General features: G+C 39.8%; 1 protein-coding gene across 1 annotated transcript in view; it reads left to right on the top strand.

Annotated features, from left to right (window-relative positions):
* The first annotated feature begins 1,363 nt into the window (after window positions 1-1,363).
* The window catches only part of LOC135321491 (putative uncharacterized protein C6orf183), a 33,806-nt gene continuing 10,030 nt past the window's right edge, over window positions 1,364-25,139 (top strand). The window contains exons 1-11 of the mRNA XM_064486798.1: window positions 1,364-1,464; window positions 4,719-4,832; window positions 5,915-6,109; window positions 7,260-7,413; window positions 7,991-8,148; window positions 11,222-11,371; window positions 13,183-13,284; window positions 15,077-15,238; window positions 23,884-23,996; window positions 24,368-24,503; window positions 24,759-24,962. Coding sequence (XP_064342868.1) covers window positions 1,393-1,464; window positions 4,719-4,832; window positions 5,915-6,109; window positions 7,260-7,413; window positions 7,991-8,148; window positions 11,222-11,371; window positions 13,183-13,284; window positions 15,077-15,238; window positions 23,884-23,996; window positions 24,368-24,503; window positions 24,759-24,962 — 1,560 coding nt within the window. The 5' untranslated portion in view covers window positions 1,364-1,392. The remainder of the gene's footprint in view (window positions 1,465-4,718; window positions 4,833-5,914; window positions 6,110-7,259; window positions 7,414-7,990; window positions 8,149-11,221; window positions 11,372-13,182; window positions 13,285-15,076; window positions 15,239-23,883; window positions 23,997-24,367; window positions 24,504-24,758; window positions 24,963-25,139) is intronic.

Below are 25,139 nucleotides of genomic sequence, written 5' to 3'. Positions count from 1 at the left end.
AACTTTATTGCCTACAGTCCTCCTCTGATCTCAAAGTGGCTTCTCACAGTGTTCTAGAACCTCCAATGGCTCCCTTGCCAATATTTGCAAAGTCTCATCTTAAGAAAGGGACCTCTGCACAGTGGTTACTATTCCCCAGTGTTCCCAAAGCTGCCAAGCCTTGGGTGTATCTTACACCAAATGGGGAGAGCTCCCCTTTTCCTGGCCCAGTGTCCCACCCTCTTATCAGGCCCCAGGGCAGCGTTGCTTGTGTCTCCTCGAGTCAGAGCCCACGGTGCAAACAACTCCTTCGTGACTGGGCTTGGACAGCAGTTGATGAAGCTGCTCAAGCAGGCACTTCTGCTACATTTTTTCTAAGGGATAAATAATTTTTCTAAATCAAAAAGTTTGGTTAAAATCATTTCCAAAGCATTCCATGTTTGATATTTACGGGCCATTTTCACCCCCCAGATAACTGAACAAGAGCACAAAAATAAAAACATTTTGTTTAAATGACAAGATACTGGTTTCATGTGTCCACTAGGGTGAGATAGAGGTATGATAAGCACAGTGGTTGTTAGAAATGAGGTTACTTAAGGAAATACAGGGGGGAGGATAGAAAAATTCTCACTATTGTGCCTCTGCCTGAATTCTGGAGTCAGAAACAGGTAAATCAGGGGTAGAAGGAAAGACCACTTTTGCGTGGGGAGGAGAGGAAAAGTGGCCGAGGGAAAGGGGTAGCAGGCATGAGGTGTGCACCGGAGAGATTCCAACTGAGACAGAAGCATGTAGCCTTTACATGCCCCCAACAATCAGTATAATATGATATACTTATTTAGACATGAGCAGTTGTGAACAGTTACAGATTAATCAGGGCCTGTCTATAATCTGATCTATTATAGCTTCCATAATTACAGCTTCTATTGCATAAACTTTTCTGCAGCTCTATTCGAATGCCAAAGGACATTTCTTACTTTAGAAGAGAAAGGGAACTGGCTCTAAAGAAAACTTTGCAGGTGAGTAGGAGAGTGGGCCATTTCATTACAATGATACATTAGAGTTTGCTAACTTGTTGCAAACTCTTAGCAAGAAAAGCTTATTTTTGCAAACAAACAGCTGATATTAGTGGTAGTGGTTACAAAGACAGAACAGCTCAATATTCAGCTCACTGCTGATATCTGATTTTTGTAGCATTTTAAACTTTACACTTCCTTGATTTATGATGTTAAAAGTTGTTATTTGGAAACTTAGGTATAAAAGCATAATTTGTTGTGTAAAAACTATCAGAAATTGTATGTTATCTTCTGTCATAGACACTGATAGTTTTATTTCCTTCTTTCCTTTTGTCTGCCTTCTCTGTCTCCTGGGGTTCAGGTGGCTGAGTCAAAGCCTCTTGTTATTCAAGCAGATGTCATGCAGAGGGAGCTAGAGAGCTGCCTAAGAAGAGAGTACACTCCTGAAAACTTACCTTTGCTTCTGTTGCAGGTAACAGTCATTTTGCAACTTGAAAAGCATCTGGAATTTAGTAGAAATGGATGAACAAAGCTGGCTTTCTGTATATCCTCTGGCCAGAGTAGGATTTCTCCACAAGTGTGGTCTGCAGAAATGATCTTCTTTGTTAGAGACCTAAGCTATTTAAGTTCAGCTTAGTTATAGTCACTAAACAATTAACTAAGTTTCTACTAGTTGCTCCCTGTGCTGGTATTATGAGGCAATATAACATTGACTAAGATAGTCTGAGACCTCAAAAATTGTTGGCTGATGTAGGGAAGATATTTCTGGAAATCTCTCAAGAAAATAACACAACATGGGGGAAAAGATTTTCCATAAAGATTATTATTGCAGCATTATAATAAAAGTGAAACAATAGAAGTTGCCTAAATGTCTAATAATAGGAGAAAGAGTTAAGAAAAACAGTATGATATTTGATAGAATATTGTTCTGCCCTTAAGCATTTTTTGCATAAGGAATTATTGTGTTATTATATAATATTAGTTAACAAAGCTAATATGTGTGTACCATAATAATGGTCATGTATGTATAGAAAAATCACTTGAAGGGCATAGACCAAAATGTAGCAATTACTGTTTTGGATGGCAGGATAATGAATTTCCTCTTTTTACTTTTATATATTTTTCCAAATTTTTTATAGTAAGTATGTATTGTTTCAGTTTTTTAATTCTTTGTTCTTTACTCTTGTCTTATGAGTTATGGTCTCACTATGCATACAAAGTAGCTCATTAGCAACTAGTTAGCAATTAACTAATAAGAGAATCACAAAGAAACAAAAGATTGTGATTCTATTTGCAAGTCAAACTGTTGTCGTTCATTACCTTCATCTAGGATTCTCCTTCCCTGTCATTTCTGGCACTCTTCATTCCTTTGTATATATATCAGTACTTCTTATTGGATAAAAGGGGAGGGTGGAAATGGGGACATTTGGCAATGTCTTGAGACATTTTTGGTTGTCACAATTTAGGGAGAGGAGGCAGTTGCTACTGGCATCCAGTGAGTAGAGGCCAGAGATGCTGCAAACATTATACAATGCCCAGGACAACCCCCACCACCAAGAATTATTCAGTCCCAAGTGTCAATAGTGCTGAGGGTGAGAAACCTTGGCAGAGTCTAAGTTTCCATATGGTATCATTTATCTTCTGCCTAAAGGACTTAATTTAACATTTCTTCTAATACAGATATGCCAGAGGCAAATTCTCTCAGTCTTTGTTTTTTTGAAAAAAGTCTTTATTTGCCTTCATTTTAGAAAGGTATTTTGGTTCAATATAGCATTCTAGGTAATAGTTTTTCTCTTTTATCACTTTAAAGATGTTGCTCCACTGTCTTCTGGCTTTCATAGTTTCTACTTCCTAACACAACATGTCCTTTTGTTCTGTGGTTGCTTTTAAGATTTTCTCTTAATGATTTAAGCAATTTGATTGTGATGTTCCTTGATGAGGCTTTCTTTATGTCTCTCTTGCTTGGAGTTGGTTCAGTTTCTTGAGTTGTGATTTTATCATTTTCAGCAATTAAAAATTTTTTAACTATTATTTCTCCAAATATATTTTCTACCCCCATACCTCCTTCTGGAACTCCAAAGACATATATGTTAAATCACTTCATATTGTTCCGTAAGTCACTGAGTCACTGTTAAATTTTTTCAGTCCCATCCACCCCCCCCCCCCCCGCCAGTGCTTCATTTGGTGTATTATTGCTGTCTTGTCAAGTTTACTAACCTTTTCTTCTGCACTGTCTAATCTGCTGTTAATTCCATCTAATGACTTTTTAATTTCATATATTATAGTTTTCATTTCTAGAAGTTAGTATTTGATTATTTTTTGATATTTTTCATTTCTCTCCTTATTATGTTCACATTTTCCTTTCAGTTCTTGACTATACTGAGCATATTAATAATAGCTCTTTTAAAGGTTGCTAATTTCATCACTGGTACCATTTCTGGGTCTCTTTCTCTTCACTGATTTCTCTCCTGCTTATGGGTCATGTTTTCCTGCTTCTCTGCATGTCTAGTAATTTTTTTTGGACTCCAGACTTTGCAGTTTTACATTATTGAATGCTGATTTTTAAAAATCCCTTTAATGAGTGTTGGACTTTATTCTGGCAGGCAATTAATTTGTAGATCAGCTTCATACTTTCAAGGCTTGGTTTTAAGCTTTGTTAGAGCAGATCTAGAATAACCTTTACTCTAGAGATAGTTTATTCTCCTTTACTAAATTTTGACCGCTCTCATGTCTCTGCTGAATGCCCCAGGAGTTCAGTGAGGAATCTTCACTCTGTCTGATTGGAACTTGAGCATCTCCTAGCCCTATGAACGCTGAGAACTGTTTAGTTTAGTTTCCTAGTTTGTTATTCTTTGCACAGCCTCATGGAGATTCACCCTCTGTACGCAGGGCTTAATAGTCAGCAAAAAACTCAAGGGATCTCTATGCAGACTTCTGGTGCCCTTTTTTCTCCATGACTTTCTCCTCTCCAATACTCTGCCCTGCAAACTCCAGCTGACTCGGCTTCCCAAACTTTGCTTTCTGTCTACATAACTCAGAGAGGCCATCGTGCTTTGCTTTTCTACTCCATGGTTCAGAAACTGCCTTCTTCAGGCAGAAAACCAGGGTGATTGCAGGACTCACTGCATTTGTTTCCTTTCTCTCAAGGATAATAATCCTGCCATGCCTGTTGTCCCAAGTCAGAAAACAGTTGCCTTGTGTATTTGTCTTATTTTCTAGTTGTTTGTGATGAAAGGGTAAGTCTGGTCCTACTTATTCCATCATAGCCAATATTATTTTTATCAGAAATAAAATATACAATGAGTTGGCTTATTTGACTACTTTTAAGTATAAAAAAAATTTCTGGTCTAAGGTTAAAAGCTATAATCTTACCTGTAATATGCTTTGTATTTTAGACTCATAACTTCAGTTCTTAAAAACTTTTAAGCTCAACTTTAGACAGTTTTACAGGTTTTTATGTCACTGCTAGAATTGTTGACCAGCTGATAAATGAAACTACAATCTGTTGGATTGGCAACAGATCATACAGATTTATACATGCCTACTTGCGTTATTTAAATTTGAATGGTATGTTGAGCCAGTTTCTTAATTTTGTGATCTTCATGTAGAAAATACGTCTTTCCAAAACAGCCACTTATTTTCCTATTGTTAGTGTTTTTAAGACTTAATCCAGTCTTCCTATTATAATTGTATTCTAAGTGTTGATTTTTGTTATTTTTATTAAAGTATTATACAGAGAGAATTACCCAGCTGGCCCAGAGTAAATATTTACACATGCTTAGGTGGAAGAGGTTTTGTCAGCACAGTAAGATCATGGAGCAGCTTTATCCTCTTTACAAGGTAGGAATCCAATGAACAGAACCTGTGGGCTATTTTTCATAATGAAACAGAATGGTCACTAGGCTTCTTAATTCACTATTATTAAGTATAGTCATCCTACTGGTACATTAGACCTCTAGACTTATTATTCATCCTACCTAACTGCAAATTTGTACCCTTTGGCCATCTCCCCTTTTCCCCCAGCCCCATAGTCCCTGGTAACCACTGTTTCATTCTCTGCTTCTATGAGTTTGACCTTTTTTTAAAGACTCCACATATAAGTGATACCATACAGTATTTGTCTTTTTTTTTTTTCCTGTCTGGCTTATTTCATGTAGTATAATGGTTCTCCAGGTTTATTCATGTTGTTGCAAATATTAGAATTTCCTGTTCATCATGGCTGAATAATATTCCATTTTACAAAAGTACATCTTCTTTATCCATTTATCTATCAACAAACTCTTAGATTTTCATATCTTATGACATTGTGAATAATGCTACAATGGAACATGGGAATACAGGTAGCTCAAGATACTGATTTTGTTTCCTTTAGATATATGCCCAGAAGTGGGATTGCTGGATCATATGGTAGTTCTATTTTTAATTTTTTGAGGAATTTCCATACTATTTTCATAATAGATGTACCAGTTTACATTCCCACAAACAATGTAACTTGTCCATTTTTTTAAGGTCATAGTTAAAGACAGGAAAAGAACTAATAGATGCCCTTACTTGCCAGTGCTGCCTGTGGCAGAAGATAATGGTACCAGTTTTTAAGAATGAGATTTGTAGGATGCTTATATGATAGAAAATGCATTTTTCTTCATAGCCCTTGCCCCTTCTGCTGTGGGTAAAAGGCTAACCAGCAACTCCAGTTACTAAATATCCTTAGGCACTGACTCTTTGCTAGGTCACTCTCCTTCAAACTCCTAAGAATGTGATCACTTCCCCTTCAGTAAAATTCAGAATATGGGAGAATTTTGATATTCCAAGAGCCTCGTGTTTGGTTCCCAAACAGCATTACACTATGTTTGGAAGCAAATAACTCAAAGGAATAAGGCTTGCAAATAACCAAGTTCTGTTTTTGTATCTCTCTTAACCAGAAACAAGTTGCCTACATTATGCAAGAGTACAATGATGCCCTTCAGAGAGCGGATAGATTGTCTGTTGCACGAGAAAACTTCCTTATGGGAAAAAAGAATCCTCCTAACTTAGTGACACAGGAAGACCTGACTATTTACACAAATTGGTTAGTGTGTCACCTACACTCACTCGAGACTATTCACCACTACCTGCAGGTATGTGCAACATAGTCGTGTGATGATGCGGTGCCTTCCCAGGATGGTCAGCACATCGTTTTCTCACACCTGTCACCTAGTTTTGGATTGTCAGTTTCTGTATTCCATCTGCCCTACAGATGGCGGGAAAATAAAGGGTCACTAGCTTTTTCCTTTGAGACCTTTGAAACTTTTTGTTTTTTTGGGAAACTTGCTCTAGTGAAATGACTCCATTAATTTAGCTTTCTCAAAGATGCCTCTGTTGTCCTATCTCATATTCAATTTACAAGTTCTCATTTTCATTCTCTTGTTCTGTATTTATGCTCTACAATGTAGATCCACTTTTTAAATACATATATATATATTTTTTTTAATTGAAGTATAGTCAGTTTACAATGTTGTGTAGATCCTTTTTTATTCAGCAAAATCTAATGAGGGTCTAATCTATGCCAGATACATGTCCTGGGTCCATGTAGGGAATATATAATTGCTGAAAGTAAGTGTGTCCCAGGATGGTAGGAAAATGGGCAAATAAATAGTCAACCAAAATGCAATGGGATAAGAAAGAACAGAATAAGTATGATCATAGAGTAAAGACAGTCGCAGAGGAGAAGCCCTAACTCAGGCTGGAGGCATCAGAAAAGAGTGACATGATCACATTTCCATTTTAGAAATATTTTTATTTTGCCACCTAATCTTTTCTTACTCTTTTGCACCTTATCTCAGTGATACCACCAACCATGAAACCTGGCTATCATCATGACATCATCCCTTCAGTCATGATGGGGTGTGCCTCTGAATCATCTCTCCCTGCCTCTCATGGTTTAATAATGATCTGCTCATAGGTCCAAGTCCCCCACTAAATTCTAAAACTCTATGAGATTGGTCCATGTCTTATTCATCTTTGAATCCCTAGCACCTCACACAGAACCTTGTCCATTGTGGGTGGTTAATCAATATAGACCTGCCTAGAGGTTAAGGTCACTTTGAGTTGGTGATAGACCAGGTCTCCCAGCTCCAGATTTAGCCTCTCATGATTGGGCAGGTCACTGAGGCCCACCTCTACCTCTTTCCTCCTCTTTCAAAGTGAAGGGCTGCTCCGGAACCACAATCTGGAAGCTTCTCTGAGAACTGAGTTGATGTGTGGCCTCTTGGTTGTGCCCTTCTCTAGGCCCTCCAGTATTTGCCCATCTCCAAAGTGCTGAGTGTAGCTGTCAACAAAGCCCCTGAGGTTGTTCAAGAAAATGAAAAGGTCCCTGTCGATGACACTGACCCTGACATCCATGGTTCTGCATCTCTAGGCTCTGTGAATACCAGCATTTCAGGTAAGAAGTTGTCTTTTCCCCAGGGTGATGGGGAGAAAAGATTGTGATTGTGCATGTGTGCTGTTTTGTCACCTGATCTTGCTTGAATTTTTCTTTATACCAAAAAGTTTTATCGTCTTAATAAATAAATGTCAATGTAATATTTTCTGACAGAAAAAAATGATAAACGCTTTTCTTAGACAGTATTACCTCCATCTTTGTAACTAGACAATTTTGGAGATGATTAAATTGAGGCCCAAGGAGATGAAATGATGTAAACAGTGAGGCCACAACAGAAATATGACCAGAGCTTCCACTAAGTCATTCCCCAAAGGGTCTGTTGAGTTTCTCCTGCAGGCTTTGAGAAAGGGGAGCCCTGGCTACTGCCCCAGAAAGCCAGCACCAGGAGTTTGTCAGACAGGCCTGGCTGAGTCCAGTGCAGTCTACAAATTGTGGTAGAGAAGGTTGGGCACAGAGCAGAATGGCCCTTCCCACCAGCAGAAGAGGCCCTGCCTCCAGCTATCTCAAAGGACCCTCCTTTTCTCACCCTGACTGGTGTTCGTTGGTGTTAATGCTCTTGATTTGGGACTTTTTTCAGGGCCAGCAAGAACAGAAGCTGCTTTTGTCCTGCCCCAACACATAACGAAAACAGAAGAACTGAAACCTCAGCTGAGGCTCCTGCTCTCCCACTTCAACATCCCCTACGACGTAGAAGAGCTAGGAGATGCTGATAAGGAAATAGAACTTCTTTTCTTGGTACTTGATGAATTCTTTCTTAATGGAAATATAGGTGTTCATAAAAGAAAATACTAGTATTTGCCACAAAGTTGGATATTTATACTGCCAGAATTGTTTCTAGAGTGATAAAATATAATAGTAATACAGAGAGTTAGACTAGCAGTTGAATTTTTTCTCTGTAAGAGTTATGGGGCTCTTGAATATCCAATCCAGAGGGATAGTAGAATTATTTTTCTGCATAATTTGAAGAAAATGGTAGATTATAGTCCATAATATATGATGGAAACATAGCCAAGATTTGGCAGATTTGCATGGTGTCTAGTGTCTGAAGCAACTGGATTCTCAGAGAGTGTTCCAATAGCTCTCCTGTTGACAAAATGCTTTATATTCAATAGAGTGTATATTGTATAGTGATTTTCTTTGTATACATGTGGACTTACGATTTTAATTGTTATCAGTGACAGTACCCAGAACATTCTCCTCAGTCTGGAGGGCACATCAATTAATAAAAATAATAGCCACAGTTAGTCTGTGGCTTAGCACTCAGGGGCCAGATGCTTGGGAATACAGCTTTGCTGACTTCTACACTTGGGCTTGGAGGTTCCTTTTGATCTCATATAGGCCTCTGCTCCCACTTCACTGTGGGTAGCTAACCATCCCAGCATGCCTCAGGGATCTTCTTAAGCTGCATTCAGAGGTCACCATGTCCTGTTCTCATTTGCACCATCTCCATCTCTTAAGTGGACAGCCATTGCTAGGAGCTAGGATAGTGCTTTGGGGGCAGCCCCCTCCATCTCTTGTGTAGTGATTTTTAAAGTCATGTAGCCTTCTCTGCTATAACATAGTGTTGCACCTCTTTTGAAAAATCATATTATCAGAATCCATGCTAAAACTTATTTCAAAGGGGTAAATAGAATTATGTGCAGACAACTTCAAATTTATGATAATAAAGTTTTCAGCCAGAGTTTCAACAATAAAGGTATTTCTAGCTCTGGGTATATAATATTTGTAAGTATGTGTATTTGCTAGGTAAAAATAGTAAGTTGATTGATCCAAAAAGGCAAAGATCAAATCTGAATGTTTTTGAAAACTCTGTGTGTAAAAAGGAGCCACTGTTTTCCTCTGTCATCGTTTGCCTTGACCTTGAAGTTTTGCTTCCATGAGTATTTGTTCCAGCATTATTTTTCTAGGACTATTTCTATTAGTAGGTAACCCAGATTCTTTAAGTTCACTGGAACCAGAGGTATTCCGTGTCCTCTGGTTTCTTTGAAGGTGATGATGTTTAGCTTTTGTCTTTCTTTTCAAGTCAGCAGCAGCACTGTCTTCAGCAGAGAGTGCTTCTAAGGGAGTATCCTCACCCTCATTATCAGCTAGTATTATGATAGACAAAAACCAGAATCAGGACGAGATGGTGTTTAGAAAAAGTCCAAGTAAAGAAAAATAAGTCGTGGCATGCTAGGCTATCGTCAGTGATAACAAAAGAACATGAAGCTACGGAGCACTCCCACAGAGCAGCCTTGTCCCCAAAGGACAGCTTGTCTTCTTTATATAGAAATAGTTCCCACTTTTGATTTTCATGTAACAGTATTACATGCAACGTTAAATGTGCTCCCAAGATATTCGATCACATTACAACAATTTTTTTGTGGATGTAGGAAGAATTCCTTTATTTGAGTACTGTTTATTCTGGCTCTCTAATGCCTTAGAGAAGGGTCAGCAAACAACAGCCTGCAGCCCACCACCTGTTTTTTTTTTTTTAATACAATTTTATTGAAATACAGCCATGCCCATTCATTTATGCACTGTCCGTGGTTGCTTTCACACTACAACCTGAGTTGAGTAGTTGCAACAGAGACCATGTGGTCTGCGAAGGCTAAAATATTTACTATCTGGCCCTTTAAGAATAAGTTTGCCACCCTAGCCCTAGTCTAGCGCTGGCTCATTGAACTCCCTGCACTGATGGGTATAATCTGCGTCTGTGCAGTCCAGTATGGAACCACCAGTCACATGCGGCTATCAAGCACTTGAAATGTGGATTGTGTAACTGAGGAACTAAATTTTAAATTTTATTTAATTTTAGTGACTGTACATTTAAATATGAAACAGGTACATGTGGCTAGGGACAACAGTATTGGACAGCACAGCCTGGGAGTTACCAGAATTAACTGGAAGAATCTTTAGCTCTGTGACTCACTGAACTTGCTCATTCATTCCAGAAACCTTTGTTGAGACCCTAGTATGTGCCAGCACTGTGGTTGGCTCTGTATGTGTGTGTGTGTGTGTGTGTGTGTGTGTGTGTGTCATAAAATATACATAACATAAGATTTACCATTTTAACCAATTCTAAGTGTACAGTTCAGTGGCAGTAAGTACATCCACACTGTTGTGCAACCATCACCATGTGGTGGATTCATGAGATTCATAGCCTGTACCCTCAAAAAGCTCACCATGTGCTGAGGAAGTCATGACACAGTGTGGCCAGTGCAATGATGAAGGCACTCCCACAGGCTCAGTAGGCCTGGGTCCCCTCTGGAGGAGGGAGGAAGAAGTGATCTGCATCTCGGCAGTAGGAAGTTATGTCACAGAAAGCACTGGTAGCCTCCGTCTGGAAGTGAGATGTGAGGGGATTGGCTGAGGAACCATAAAGAGTTTTAACAAGTCTTAGCATCTGGACCCTTCTCTCTAGCAATATCGTGGTCAGGCTTCTGGGAGCAGGATTCATCTCACCCTTAGATGTTCTTGCTTATCAGGTGGCCAGAAAAAGGGAATGTATTTCCAAAGGTGGACAATTTACTTCCCATTCAGGGTCCAGCTCGAAGTACATATAAATAAATATATGACATTGTTTCCGATTTTTGGAGCAGATATTCAGAACAAGTAACACACACAATTATGTTAATGAGCTGACTGAATACATGTGACCCAGAGGTATATACATTTAAGGTCCTGCTACTGTCACAGAGTCATGTTTAATGAATTAGTTTGACTCCAGGACTGTTTCAAAGGCAATCAGTAGCTGTTTTTGAAATTACCTAAAATCTGAGGCTTTTTCCAACCTGGGCTCTGCTTCTCTCTTCTCAATCCTGTTTAGGTTTCCCAAAAATTTCAAAGCATCTTCAAGGAGCAGCAGAGAATGCAAACGTTTCCAGACTATGATGCTGGGATAGCGAAGGTGAATTTGGGTTTGGCAGGACCTGTCATGGCCTTGAAAAAGAGAGCCAACTGGATTTCCTTTATAAAGGTAAGGAGATCCATGGTGATGGTCACCTGTGAATGATGTCAGCGGTGTCACAGAGTATCCTCCAAGCAGGCCAAGCAACCTAACAGCATCAGGTTTGTCAGGTCCCTATTGTCCTCTCTCCTCAATTCCCTCAGCAGACTGTCCCCTAGGACCACAGATGGGTGCCTGCCCGACTGAGGAGAGGTAGCTCAGAGAATCTGGCCTTGTGCACCAGCATCTCCCAGCTCCTTCCTGCATCTTCTCTGCGTTGGAGTTAACCATACCGTTTTGCCTTCTCTGGAAGTTCCCCCATCTCCCGTGTCCTTCTCTATTGGGTCAGAACTCCCTTCTTGTTGTTAATGACCTTGGCTACTTGGCAAGAACAAAGAATAACACTCAGAGGTATAATTGAGTTGTGTAAATCCAGCTTTTCAGTCAGAAACTACTTATAGAGCTCATCCTGTGTGTCAGGAATGGCCCTTGGTTCTGGAAATACACAGTTCACAAACAACATACAAGTAAGCAGATTAAACGGGACGATTTTAGGTAGTGGTAAGTGATGAGCTGATTCTCATTATTTGGAGGTGGTTATGTTCTGTAAAGTTACCCCGAACACTGAAGTAACAAATCCTGAACCATTACTCAGGGGAAATACAGGGTTAGGCTCATCAATTAATCAATACATAACCTAGTTTTATGTGTGTTTCCCTTTAAAGACATTATTTAATATATGTTGTTGATTCATTAACATCAAACTCATGGCCAACAGCACTGTAACTCATGCCTGAATGAAGCTTATTGCACACATGTCCTTCTTCTAGAAGACACATCACAGCCTTCCTGTACTTAGGAACACTAGACAACACTTCAGTTCTATGCTTGGGGGCTAATTTAAACAGTGAAATCACCAACAAAAAGCACAAAAGTATAAAAACATGGCACTAACTAGAACATAAAAAGGAAACTTGTTTACAGTATGAGCTGAAACGAGAAGGCAAATGTCACCTTGTTTGACTTCAGCTGGGAATATGGGGTTGGGTGAGTCAGATATTTCTCTATTCTGTGCATGTCCATGAATGTCCGGGAAAGCTCTGCTGTGCTGATATGGGGGTTATGAATAAATTTTAGTGAGGAGGCAAATTTGCAAATACAAAATCCATGGATAAAGAGGATCAACTGTATCATGAAGGAAAAAAACTTATTTGATAAAGATGGATGGAAGGAAAGCAGAGAAGTCACAAATTATTCCTAAGCCTGAGGCTTGAGCAAATAGGTGGTTGCTGTAGGGGAAGCCAGACTTTTTGTTTTAGATTCTTATACTGGCCATTCAAATATAAATATCAAGGAGATAGTTGAATGTAACAGGCTGGAGCTTAGAGCTAGATATAAATTTGAGTGTTATCAGTATGTTAATGTATTAATAACTGTAGAACTAATTTTTGAAATATAACTTGTTAATATTAAAGATGAAGTTTTACACCTGGAGCCTCAAAGAGTCTTTGTGGGCAAACTTCTCCTGCCCTATAACTGAAGTGCAATGCCAAGTACTGATGGATTTAGGGTCCTTTCTGCCAATGGGTGGTGGTGTTTCATCACAGATGGAGCTACTGCTTCTTAACAGGCCAGGTACCAACAGGAACTACTGCTGCCATCTCCCTACACGCATCTATGAGCCCACACAGACCCTTTCCAAGACTTCACATGCTCTAACAAACTTCCTAGCACCGAGGCCAGGTCCCATTTCAACAGGTCCTTGAATCTCTTTGCTTGCAACTTTTATTGAGAACCATCCTGTTATGTTGTAACTTTGTGTAAACATGTTTGTCCACTAGATTAAGCCAAAATGTGATCCTTGGCAAAAGAAGCTTTTGACCAAACTGAAAGAACGGAGAAGAATAGATGTATTAATGCATCTCCAAGCAAAAATTTTGAAGGTAAAAAAGAATCCATGTTCTCTTGTAGATAAAATTCTGTTCTCAGAAAATTGAATTTTTATCTCCTTTTAAAAAACGTTAGCCATGGATTCACTATGAAGGCTTTATTTGGAACTTCTAAATCTAATTGCCAAACTTTTATAATTCTGTTAGCTTTCAGAGAGTAACAGTTGTCAAAAGAGCAGGATTTGAGTTCAGCTTTAGCACTGTCTCTGTGTGATACTGGGCTAATCATAGAACTTCCTTGAGTTTTAGTTTCCTCATCTGTGAGAGTAAAATGTTAGACTAAATTATCTTATTTTTATTGTGGTTTAAAAAAATCCACATAGCATAAAATTTATCATCTTAACCGTTTTTAAGGGTACAGTTCAGTAGTGTTTAGTATATTCACATTGTTGTGAGACAAATCTCCAGAACTGTTTCATCTTACAAAACTGAAACTCTATACCTATTAAATAACTTGCTGTTTCCTCCTCCTCCCTGTCCCTAGCAATCACCATTCTACTTTCTGTTTCTGACTTAGACTGCTCTTAGATATCTCATATAAGTAGAATCATACAGTATTTGTATTTTTGTAACTGGCTTATTTCACTCAGGGTAATGTCGTCAAGGTTCATCCATGTTGTAACATGTGACCAGATTTCCTTCCCCATATATATATTTTATTGAAGTATAGTCAATTTACAATGTTGTATCAATTTCTGGTGTACAGCACAATACTTCAGTTATATAGGAACATACATATTTGTTTTCATATTCTTTTTCACCGTAAGTTACTACAAGATATTGAATATGGTTCCCTGTGCTATTCAGTAGAAATTTGTTGTCCTCCCTTTTTTTCATGAACACTTATATCAGTTTTATTCACAATAGCCCAAAACTAGAAACAATCCAGATATCCTTCAGTGGGTGAATAAACGAACAGTAGTATATCCATACCATGAAATACCAATTAGCTATAAAAAGGAACAAACTAGTGGTATGTCCAAGAACCTGGATGAATCTCCAGAGAACTGCATGAGTGAAAAAAGTCAATCCAATAAAGACTGTATGAGTCCATTTATACAACACTCTTGAAATGACGAAAGTACAGAAATGGAGAACTGATTCATAGATTCCAGGGGTTTGAGAGACTGGTAGGGGAGGGAAGGGAGTGAAACTATAAAAGGGCAACATGAAGGGTCCTTGTAGTGATAAGTCTGTTCTATATCTTGACTGTATCGACGTCAATATCCAGGTTGTGATACTATTCTATAGTTTTGCAAGATGTTAACACTGGGGGAAATGGAGTCAGGGGTACATAGGATCTCTTTATATGATATTCTTTTCCTCATTCTCTCTCTTTTAAAATTGTGGTAGAATATACATAAGATGAAATTTATCATTTTAACCATGTTTAAGTGTACAGTTCAGTGGTATTAAGTACATCCATGCTGTTGTGCGAGCCATCACCACCATTCACCCCCAGGACTCTTTACATTCGTCAAATGGAAACTCTTTACCCATTAAACAATAACTCCTCATTCTGTGTGCAGGGCCACCTGCTATTGTGTTTAGAAGGTTGTCACAGGATTTAAAATAAGCTGCTGTGTATATTTGAATACTTATACAGTGTTGAATGGATGAACACACCTAAGGGAATCATGATGTTTGAGCTAGATTTTATTTTTTAATTAAGTTAAATCCCACCTGGGACTTTTTTCTTATTTGTGTGTACATGACCTAATTCTTGCTGAAAAGAGAGAAATGCCCCGTCTTCCAACCATTGCTTCTCCTCTCTGTTCTACTTGAGATTTCCAACCCTGAGCGAGTAATGCAAGTGCTCCAAGATCATGCTGCAAAGACAGTCTCACTGGCTTCATCTCGTGCAACATTTGTGGCTTCCCAGGGTTTGCATCAGGGCAACTACGACCAAATCTGGGAGAGCATTTATAGCAACATCAACCTCTACCAGGTATAATAGGAAAAAATAACCAATATGCTTTTCTGTTCAACTCTTTATCTGTTATAGACCTTAGAAATTTACTTTGTTAGTTTTTAGAGACCCTCTCTCCAAAGCTGTATACCTAGCCAGATTTGTTTTTATTATAACAAAATTAAATGCTAATTAAAAAGAGGGATATAAAAAGGTGTAATATAATATGTTCTTGCTGCAGGGACTTATACTCAGCCAATAAATGCCAATGCTAAGTGCCAAACTCTAGTGCTGAACACCAAATGAACTCATTTATCTCAGATGTTAAATATTGTGTGTTTGAGGGACGGCAGTCCCCAAAGAGTTGGTTCTATTGGGGGAAGCCTCTTGAAGGAGGAGGAAATTGAGCTGCGCTTGTAGGAAGCACAGGGCTTAGGGAAGTGGTGGTGGAGTGAGAAGCAGGGAGCCTATTCCAGGAGGGATGCAGAGGAGGTACTGCACATGACATGTTCAAGTCCAGTTGGGTTGAGTGGAAGATTCATGTGGAAATCAAGTGAAGAAAGTTTTTTTAGCAGGGAGGAGAGGCAGGTTATGAATGCTCATAATTCCAGGCTAAAGAATTTGTGCTTGATCCTGTAAGGGAAGTCACACACACACACACACACACACACACACACACACACACTGCTGTATTTTAGGAGGATGCATGTGGCAGCAAGGTGTTAGTTGGATTGAAAGAGGGAGAGATTGGAGGCAGGGAAGCCAGTTAGGCAGTTACTTCATAGGATAGGCATGGAATTTGGAAATGAAAGGAAGTTTCTACACAAAGCTAGTGGATACTTGTCTTTACAATGGAACTGTAAGTTTTTGAAGCTACAGTCTGCTATCGTTTCTTTGTTGCTAAGGGGAGACTTTTGTTTCATTTACTTATTTAAGATGAGAAGACTTGGTGTGTTTATAGTCTGAGAAGAAAGAGCAGTGCAGAAAAAAAGAGATGAAAGATATAAAAGAGTAATGTGAAAAACAGATGACCCTGGAGAAAGAGGAGGGAATGGGATAAAGAAACCAGATAGAGGAATAATTTTGAGAAAGGGAGATTGGCATCAACTTCCCTCGAGGTGAATGAGGTGCGTAGAATTTTCAGGTGCAAAAAGTGAGATAAAGGAGCTTCTGAATGGCCCTGGCTGTTTTAGAGAGAGGAGGACGAGGTTCTGTGAGTGAGGTAGAAGGTGAGAGTGACCTGTGAAGAGGGGTATCACTCTGGGGAAGACAAAGGACCACCAATGAGGAAAGAATGTAAGAGTGACTATGTAGCTCAGAGGGCCCAGTCGAAGTAGGAGGGCATGAATTTGTAATAAGCCTGTCTGTATAATAATTCTATTACTTTTACCCCTAAAGATCATTGTAGAGTAACTAAAAATTATACATAAAGTCAAAAGTATAGAGAAGTTTAGTAAAATGCTGGAGAGAGAAGCAGTGCCATGGTCCACCATCCCAGGGTGGGTATGGGGGAAAGTAAAACCTGAAGTGATGGGTTACAGATTGGCTGGAAGCAAGCACATGTGAGGCAAGTACGTGTGTTCATACACACACACACACATATACACCTTCTATATCTTTTCAATCTGTGTACACAAGAATCTAGAGAATCTAATGGAAAATGAGTTGGCCACACAGATCAGAAGCAGATGCAGCATATCGTAGTATGGCTCTGCCTGGCCCCTGAACTCCCCGACAGTGCACGCAGCTACCAGTGACACCCTCTCCTCAGCTAATATCCTGCCAGAGCTGAGAAAATAGCCACAGTTTTCCTATTCCATTGCCATTTTGCACTGAGGTATATGTCACTATTAAAGAAGACCTTATACTAACAAGGGGACAGTTAAAAATGTCTGGCTCTTCTTTTTGATCCAGATTTGAGGGGGAGGAGACAGGGAGTAGAGAAGAAGGGAAGTGGGTGAAGGCAGAGTCAGCCCAGGTATCTCTGAACAAGATCTCTGCTCCTAGGATCCTGGACAGTCTACCTGTTGATGCTGATGAAGTTCTGGTATTAATATCTGAGGGCCATCACCATAAGTCTGTTCTCCTCCTTGGCTGAGAGCGTGGGGGGAACTAAACTCTTGGGGACCAGACTGGGGTGAAAGGAGGTAAATATGAGTGAGAGAAGGGTAGGAGGCAAAGGAATATGGAGTCAGAGATGAAGAGCTTCATGTCGGAAATCATGGAGAAGTGATGATGTGTGTGGGTGAGGGTGTGGCTGGGCCACCAGGTGACAGAGTTGTAGCAGTGCCCATGTTCGCTTAGGGGACAAAGGAGGTTACCTCTGTGGGACCAGCATGCCGGCTAAAAACAGAAGGTGCACAGCAAGAGCAGGAGTGGTGACTCGGGAGTGTTGAGAGGCAGAAAACACTAAGTTCAAGTCACAGCGTCAGAAGCCCAGCTGCGCAGTGGAGAGAACACTCCTTGCTGTTCTCTGCTGCTGCTTCCCTCCATGTGCCGAGGAGGTGGAAGGTCAGGGTACTGATAAAATGCAGTCTGAGCTTTCACCAAAGTCTGTTCTGAATATAGTTGACCGAATGTTAAAAAGACATTTTATTTTATTTTATTTTTTAAACATTTTTTATTGAGTTATAGTAATTTTACAATGTTGTGTCAAATTCCAGTGCAGAGAACAATTTTTCAGTTATACATGAACATATATATATTCATTGTCACATTTTTTTTGCTGTGAGCTACCACAAGATCTTGTATATATTTCCCTGTGCTATACTGTATAATCTTGTTTATCTATTCTATATATACCTGTCAGTATCTACAAATTTGAACTCCCAGTCTGTCCCTTCCCACCCCCACCCTTGACAACCACGAGTTTGTATTCTATGTCTATGAGTCTGTTTCTGTTTTGTATTTATGTTCTTTTTTTTTTAGATTCCACATATGAGTGATCTCATATGGTATTTTTCTTACTCTTTCTGGCTTCCTTCACTTAGAATGACATTCTCCAGGAACATCCATGTTGCTGCAAATGGTGTTATGTTGTTGGTTTTTATGGCTGAATAGTATTCCATTGTATAAATATACCACATCTTCTTTATCCAGTCATCTGTTGATGGGCATTTAGGCTATTTCCATGTCTTGGCTATTGTAAATAGTGCTGCTATGAACATTGGGGTGCAGGTGTCTAAAAAGACATTTAAAAAAAAAGAAAAGAAAAGAAAGAAAGAAAACCACTTACTCTGGCTAGATACTGACTTGTAAATGTTGTTCTTGGAATTGACCAAAGGGAGAAAATGTGAGCACTGTATTTTCAAGCTGATTTATGGCAAATAGACCCTAAAAAGACTTAGAATACCTACAGATTCTAGAGGTGGAGCATGGGGTGGGGTGTATTTAACACACACAAATTACCAATTACCAAACACATTAATGTCATACAAGTTTTCCAGTTTCCCATCCATTCATTCAGTGATTATTGCATGGGTGCTGTCTTTGTGCCAGGAATTGTGCTGGGCTTGGGGAAGGAAACATGCAATAAACTCGTGAATAAAGAAGTAAACCTACATCTCTAATGTGCAGGTGCTGTGAGGAAAACTAAGGAGCAGAAGGCAGTGGGGTGGGAGGAGCACCCTCTGGTAGAGAGACCAGCCATGATCTTTCAGAGTAAGGGGCATCTGAGCTGAAATTTGATGAATGAGAGGGCATCAGCTGTGCAAACAGGCTGGAGGAGAGCTTTCCAAGGAGGGAACAGAAAATAGCACAGGGTTTAAGGGAGGAGATCCTGAGGCAACAACCAATAGTTTTCCACCTTCCTTCACATTTTCCTGTGAGTGTTATTCCTCCAGTATTTCTGGTTTGGTCAGGAGGCACTTTATACAGTATCAGGGCACCAATGGTAGTGTGTTGACATTCTGAATGTTGAATACTGGTCAGATGAGATTAAGATTAAGTAAAATGTAGCAACTGGGAGGAGTCACAGGAATGTGGGTATGAATTTTAAAGCTCTGTAACTATTTTGCAAGCACATAGCATTCAAGTATGAATTTTAGCATGTGTATGTCGGTCAGCATCCTGATTCTGAAGTTGACAACCCATATCCCATGAAAAAGAGCTTTCTTAAGGGCCTTCGCATGAAGGAAAACAAACCTCAGAGGACTGTTCATTTTGACAGCCCTGAGAGAATGCTAGAACTAACTGTAATGCAACTTCAGAACAGTTTCTGATCAATTCTTAATGAATACTATGCACCAGCAACCTTTCTTTAGGAAGTTTTTTTTAAAAAACTATATGTTTTATTTTTGAATAGTTTTAGATTTACAGAAAAGTTGCAAAGATAGTATAGAGAGTTCCCAGTACAAAGCATTCCCAGGGTACCACACTATTTAACTGTCACGTCTCCCTAGACTCCTTGGGTCTGTGCCAATTTCTTAGTCTTTCCTTGTTTATTGTGACCTTGGCAGTCTCTAGGAGTAACCTATAGAACATTTCCTAATCTGACTTTGATGTTTTTCCAGTGGTTACACTGGGGTGATAGGTTTGGGGTAAGAGCACCCCAGAGGTAAAGTGCTCTTCTTGTCACATCAGATCAGGGGCAGATGCTCCCAACATGACGTCACCGGGGATGTTAATCTTGATCATGTGGTTAAGCTAGTGGTGTTTGCCGAGTTTCTCCACTGTAAAGATACCATTTTTCTCTGTAAGGAGCTTTATAAAAAATTAATTTTAAGCTACGGAAGTAATAACTAGATATTAATGCTTTAACTTGAACTAATGGGAACTCTAATACTGGTCCCCCCTATTCCACTACCTCAGAGGTAAGCACTGTTATTGCTTCAAGCCATTTCAGTGCATTGACATCCATACATATGTCCCCATTAAAAATAATATTTGTATATACATAGTATAATTTTGCATTTTAGTTTTCTATATGAACCGTCTGTCATATCCTATGGATATCTTCCTGCAACTTGCTTTTTTCACCCAGCAAATATGTCTTAGAGATCTGTCTCAGCTGTCCTTTTCAGTGGCTGTGTTATTTATCGTGTACTACAGGTCACACAGCCACCCCTTTGTGGATATTTGTTGCCATTTTTTTCCCCCATTAGAAACCATGGCTACTGAACTTTCTTGTATATGCCTTCTTCTACATAGGTGTGTTTCTTTAGTGTAGATATTTAGAAGTGGATTTTCCGAATCATAGAATGTGCACTTTAAATTTTTCATAGATTCTGCCAAAGTGGTAATAGCATTTTTCCTTATCCAGAAACTTATGAGAGAACCTGTTTTCCCACATCCATTTTAATACTGAATATGTTTGTCTCAACATTGATAATGTCTGTAATGTTTCTGTCACAGTTTGAATTGGCCTTTTATTTATCATTAGCATTGAAGGCTGGCCACTCTTTCCTTTAAACACAGTTCTAACTCCAGATTAACTCAAAGATCTGGGTTTGGGGGATAAAGAAAAACATACCTCATTTTCTTATAATTATTAATTGACTACAATGTATAACTTGAAAGAGATAATTCTGATCCAGATGGATTGCATTTTTGGATATTCTTTTAAAAAAACATAAAAATAATTTAACTGTATTCCCAATCAGAAGGACCAGCTAGCCCTGTGTGGATCCTCCCGAACCTGTTATTGTCTCCAATGCCATTCTCTAAGAAAACACCTGTTTATGAAAACAGCTATGTATGGACAGTAAAAATCATCATATTTCTAAAGATGTGGCTTAAATTGATCACCGTTCTTTAACTTTGGAGTGGTGAAGTGGCAGAAAACACTATATCCTTTGTCTCTACTTCTGCTTCTGCTTCACTGGTCACATCAAGGAGGGAAGATGGGGACACCCTATGTCTATGTGACTGCTCCCTCCACCCAGAGATAGTGCGATATAGTGAATACATGGTGTGCTCTCACAGAAGTGGTGTTGGATGTGGTAGCGCCAGTGTGCAAGAAGTTCCGGAATCATGAAACACCTTTTTCCTGGTTTTCCTCATCAAATTCAATAGAACATTTAAAAACCAAACATCTTCTGATAACCATAATAACATGTATTTATCAGAAAATTTGGGAAATAGAGAAAAGTTCAAGGGAGAATATTAACATCACCCATTATTCTATCACCCAGATGTAACAACAGTATTGTTAACATATATCCTTCTAGTCTTTTTATTCTGTGGATATACACCAGTAAGCTGTAGAGACATTTAGGGGGATGGGGAATACATAATAGGCTTACTCTTCCTCTAATTATTCCCTCCACCCTACCTCCCACTCCACTGCCCCTGTCAATTTTCCAGAAGAAAATGAGATTTACAATCAGTGGAAATCTCAGAACTGTCAAAATGCATGAACTCAGCCATTCTGGCAGAGAATCAGCCACAAAGTAGAATAAATGTCAAAGGATTTACTTACCTAGGAAGAGAGAATGAACACAGGTGGTGTTGACACTCTGGTTTCTCGTCAGTCCTTGGCTTACCTGCACTGTGTCCGGCTCTCTTAGGGGAATACACTCATGGACTCTTGGTGTTTCCCAAGCAGTTTGCTTCTGTGGGCTGTGGTTGGTTCAGGTTTCCCGGAGGATGCTGGGCTCTCTTCCTTGACTCACCCTAACCTGCTGTGCCCCCTTCCTCTCTTCCTGGCAATCTGCTGGTCCAACAATATTTTTGTGGTTTGTTCAGTCATTCCTTTAAAGTGTCTTTCACTGTAACTTAACATCACTTTCTATTCCTTCCTATGTAATTCTGGGTAATTTAAGAAGCAGCTGAAAAAGTCACAATCCCATCAGAGAAAAGCTGTGGCTCTGAGCCTGCCCTCTGGAGCCACATCAGGCACTGCTGAACTGCAACACAAAAGCGCTGTAAGCCCAGGAGGCAAAAGGCTTCAGTAGAGCCCCTCTCACCCCAAATTCTGGGTCAAATAGAAATTACCAAAATTCAGCTACCCTCATGGGGTATATACTTTCCTATAGATTTTTTTTTTAAATAATGGATTCTCTTTACTTTGGAATAATGATCTGGTGTTTCTGTATTAAGGAACAGGACTGCACCACATCACCTCCTAGGGTCTTTTCCAGTCTGTGGGTTGTTTACACAGAAATATACTGATGTACATTCTCACCCAGAACAGAAAGGAGCTACCTCTGCCCACAGGCAGAATGGGAAGCCACTTAATGATACCCAGTTAGACAACTTTCTCTCTTCCCTACTCTTTCTAATATCCCTGTCCAAAATTTTCTTCCCCACTGCCTGTCATAAAAGCTGGTAGTCTCTCTTTAGTCTTGGGAACTTTGTTAGTTAAGATTAGGTTTGGTTGTTGGTCATGGTTAAACACAAAATAACAGAGGATTAAAGGAGATGGAAATTTCTCTTTCTCCCTCATATTAACATCCAGGGTAGGAAGTACAGAGCTGGTGGGATGACTCTGCTTCACGGAGTCTTCAGGTACCCACACTGCTTCCATCCTGAAGTTCCAACAAATGTGGCTTCCATACCTGAGGTCAACACCTGGTCTGAGGTGGAGTTCCAGCTGACACATTCATCAGGCAGCAGGATGGAAAATGGGGAAGGGGAAGCTGCCACATCAGGGCAATTCCTGGAAGCTGCTACGTGGCATTTCATTTCAATTCCATTGGCCATTAGTCATATAGCTCCACCTAGCTACAAGAGAGGCTGGGACATGTAATCTTTATCTGGGTGGTCATGTGCCAGGATAAATATTCAAGTACTGTGGGAAAAGAGGAAAACGAATATGGGAGAATAACCAACAGTTTCTGCCATAAGTATTTGTTGGAATTCTGAGAACTGCTGTTAAACACAAGTAACCCAGCTAAGCCATTGACACTCAGTATTTCCATGCGGATCAGTGCCACTAAGAAAGAGCACATCTTATGGAAATGGGTTGTATGCCCAGGGATGGGCAGAGAGGGTGACCGAAAAAGGGGCTGCCCAGAGGGTGGGGGCAGGACCAGACATCCTTATCACCTTCTTCACAGTTTTCCTTAGGACCCTGGGTGCATGACCTCATCCTTCTCCATGTTAGGAAAGATAACTGAGGAAATAAGCATAAAACATGAATTTTGTGATAGATCCTACATCCTGACTGATGACTACCATCCCTGGCCAGGAGACAACTAGCATGTGCTGAGCACCTATGAGGTGCCAGCCACAGAGCTTTATACACATTTTATCATTTAATTCTCACAACAGCTTATTTCCCAATTTCACACTATTTTATAAATGTGAAAACAGGATTAAGACTTTAAATGATTAAATTATATTGCTAAAAAGTAGAAAAAGGCGTTTAATCCACTGATCTCTCTCAGCCTGGGACAAGACTAGATGTGAGAGTTTCAAGGTTCCAAACATCTACAAATGTACGTATCAACCTTTAATAGAATGAATCATGTAAAAGGGGAGGCGGAGTGGTAATGGCTGGTATTTAAAAGTTCTGAATAGTTTTGTAAAACAAAGACTAAATAATAGTAAAAACAGTGACCTTTAATTCATTTTAGAAATTCAGGTTTTCACACATCAGGTTCAAATGGATCAAGATGCTCTTCTACTTGTTCATCTAAATGTGCCTTGGATCATGAGATTTAATTTTGTGATGACCTGACTATGATTTTGTTAATAATACTGCAAATGTTCATGCAATCCTACTAATGCTACTTTTTCGCTAGAATGAAAATATGAAGGAAGATGACCCTTCAGTGGAAGGAAATGAAAATGACCCGGCACAAATAAATCTTAGCCAATGTGCTGATGAGCCTGTCAAACAGAAGAGAGAGACAGGGTAAAATTAACTCATTTTACTGGCGACTCAAGGAAATGGATTAAACACTGTGGGGAAAATTGAGTGATTGATTAATATGTAGGTTACATGTTAAACATCAAAAATGAAGCTGAAGTAAAAGCAAGATTGTTACAGCAGGTCAGATAACTAAAACCTCTAGGCCTGGGTTTTTAATGAGAGTGATTGCTCAGAGAAATTTCTTTTTCTGTTTATACATAGAGAGTCATTATTTTCATTCCAGTGTATTTTAAAAGAGTAGCTATTACAAAACTCCCTGAAGTTAAAGAAAACAACTTCGGTGTGGTATATATGAATTTTCTGAATCACTTTGAAGCAAAAGGTGTTTGTTCTGTTTTTCTGGCCCGCTGAAGGTACAGCTGCGCAGTAGCGCTACAACTGCTGGGCTTGGACGACCTGCCTGGGCCCGGTGGCGGGGACCCTGTCCTGGCGAGAGGGACCTACTTGTCCTTTCTGTATCTGCGCCACCTGCGGATCAGGGAGCTGCAGGTATGAGGATGGCCCAGCACAAACCTGAATTGTTTGGTTGTCTGGAAGGGGGTCTTTCCTGAGACTCCAGCAGTGATGCATTTTCACACTTTGCTCTTTGTGTTGATTTTCCCGTGAAGGCAGACCTTCTGGAGGTACTGTGCTTCCTTCCCAGCAGTGGAGCTGACCTGCAGCCTCCGGAGCCCCCGTAATTTTTACTCTGTGTGGTGGATTGGCGAAGGGCTGGGTCTTGACCCTGTTCTTTCTTTGTTTCAGCGCATCTGCTTAGGAATTCTGAACTATTTCAGATCCATTGAGCGAACACTGACAATCAACACTTCAGGCCTTACCTTGGTTGCAGGGAGCCTGGTCCCCACCACAGAAGATAGTTCCTGGGTAAATACAGTGAAAGGAGGCATGGGTACCTCACAAGGCCTAGGCGCTCACCACTATGTCCATGGGACATCTGCCGAGCACAAGGTGAGGATTCTGCTACGGTTTTTTTCTTCCTTTGATTCTCCTGTCTTCCAAGCCACCTTCGTCTCAGCGCCTGGAATCAGTTAACATGATGAAGTAACAGGTGGGAGTTTCTAGGGAAATAGGTTTTTTGAAACATTGTGGTGAAAAGGGAAATGGCTTTTAAACCACAATAAAATG

The sequence above is a fragment of the Camelus dromedarius genome, chromosome 6 (assembly GCF_036321535.1).
Source record: "Camelus dromedarius isolate mCamDro1 chromosome 6, mCamDro1.pat, whole genome shotgun sequence".
Taxonomy (NCBI): domain Eukaryota; kingdom Metazoa; phylum Chordata; class Mammalia; order Artiodactyla; family Camelidae; genus Camelus; species Camelus dromedarius.
The sequence above is the reverse complement of the archived record's forward strand: the minus strand, read 5'-3'. Positions and strand labels throughout refer to the sequence as shown.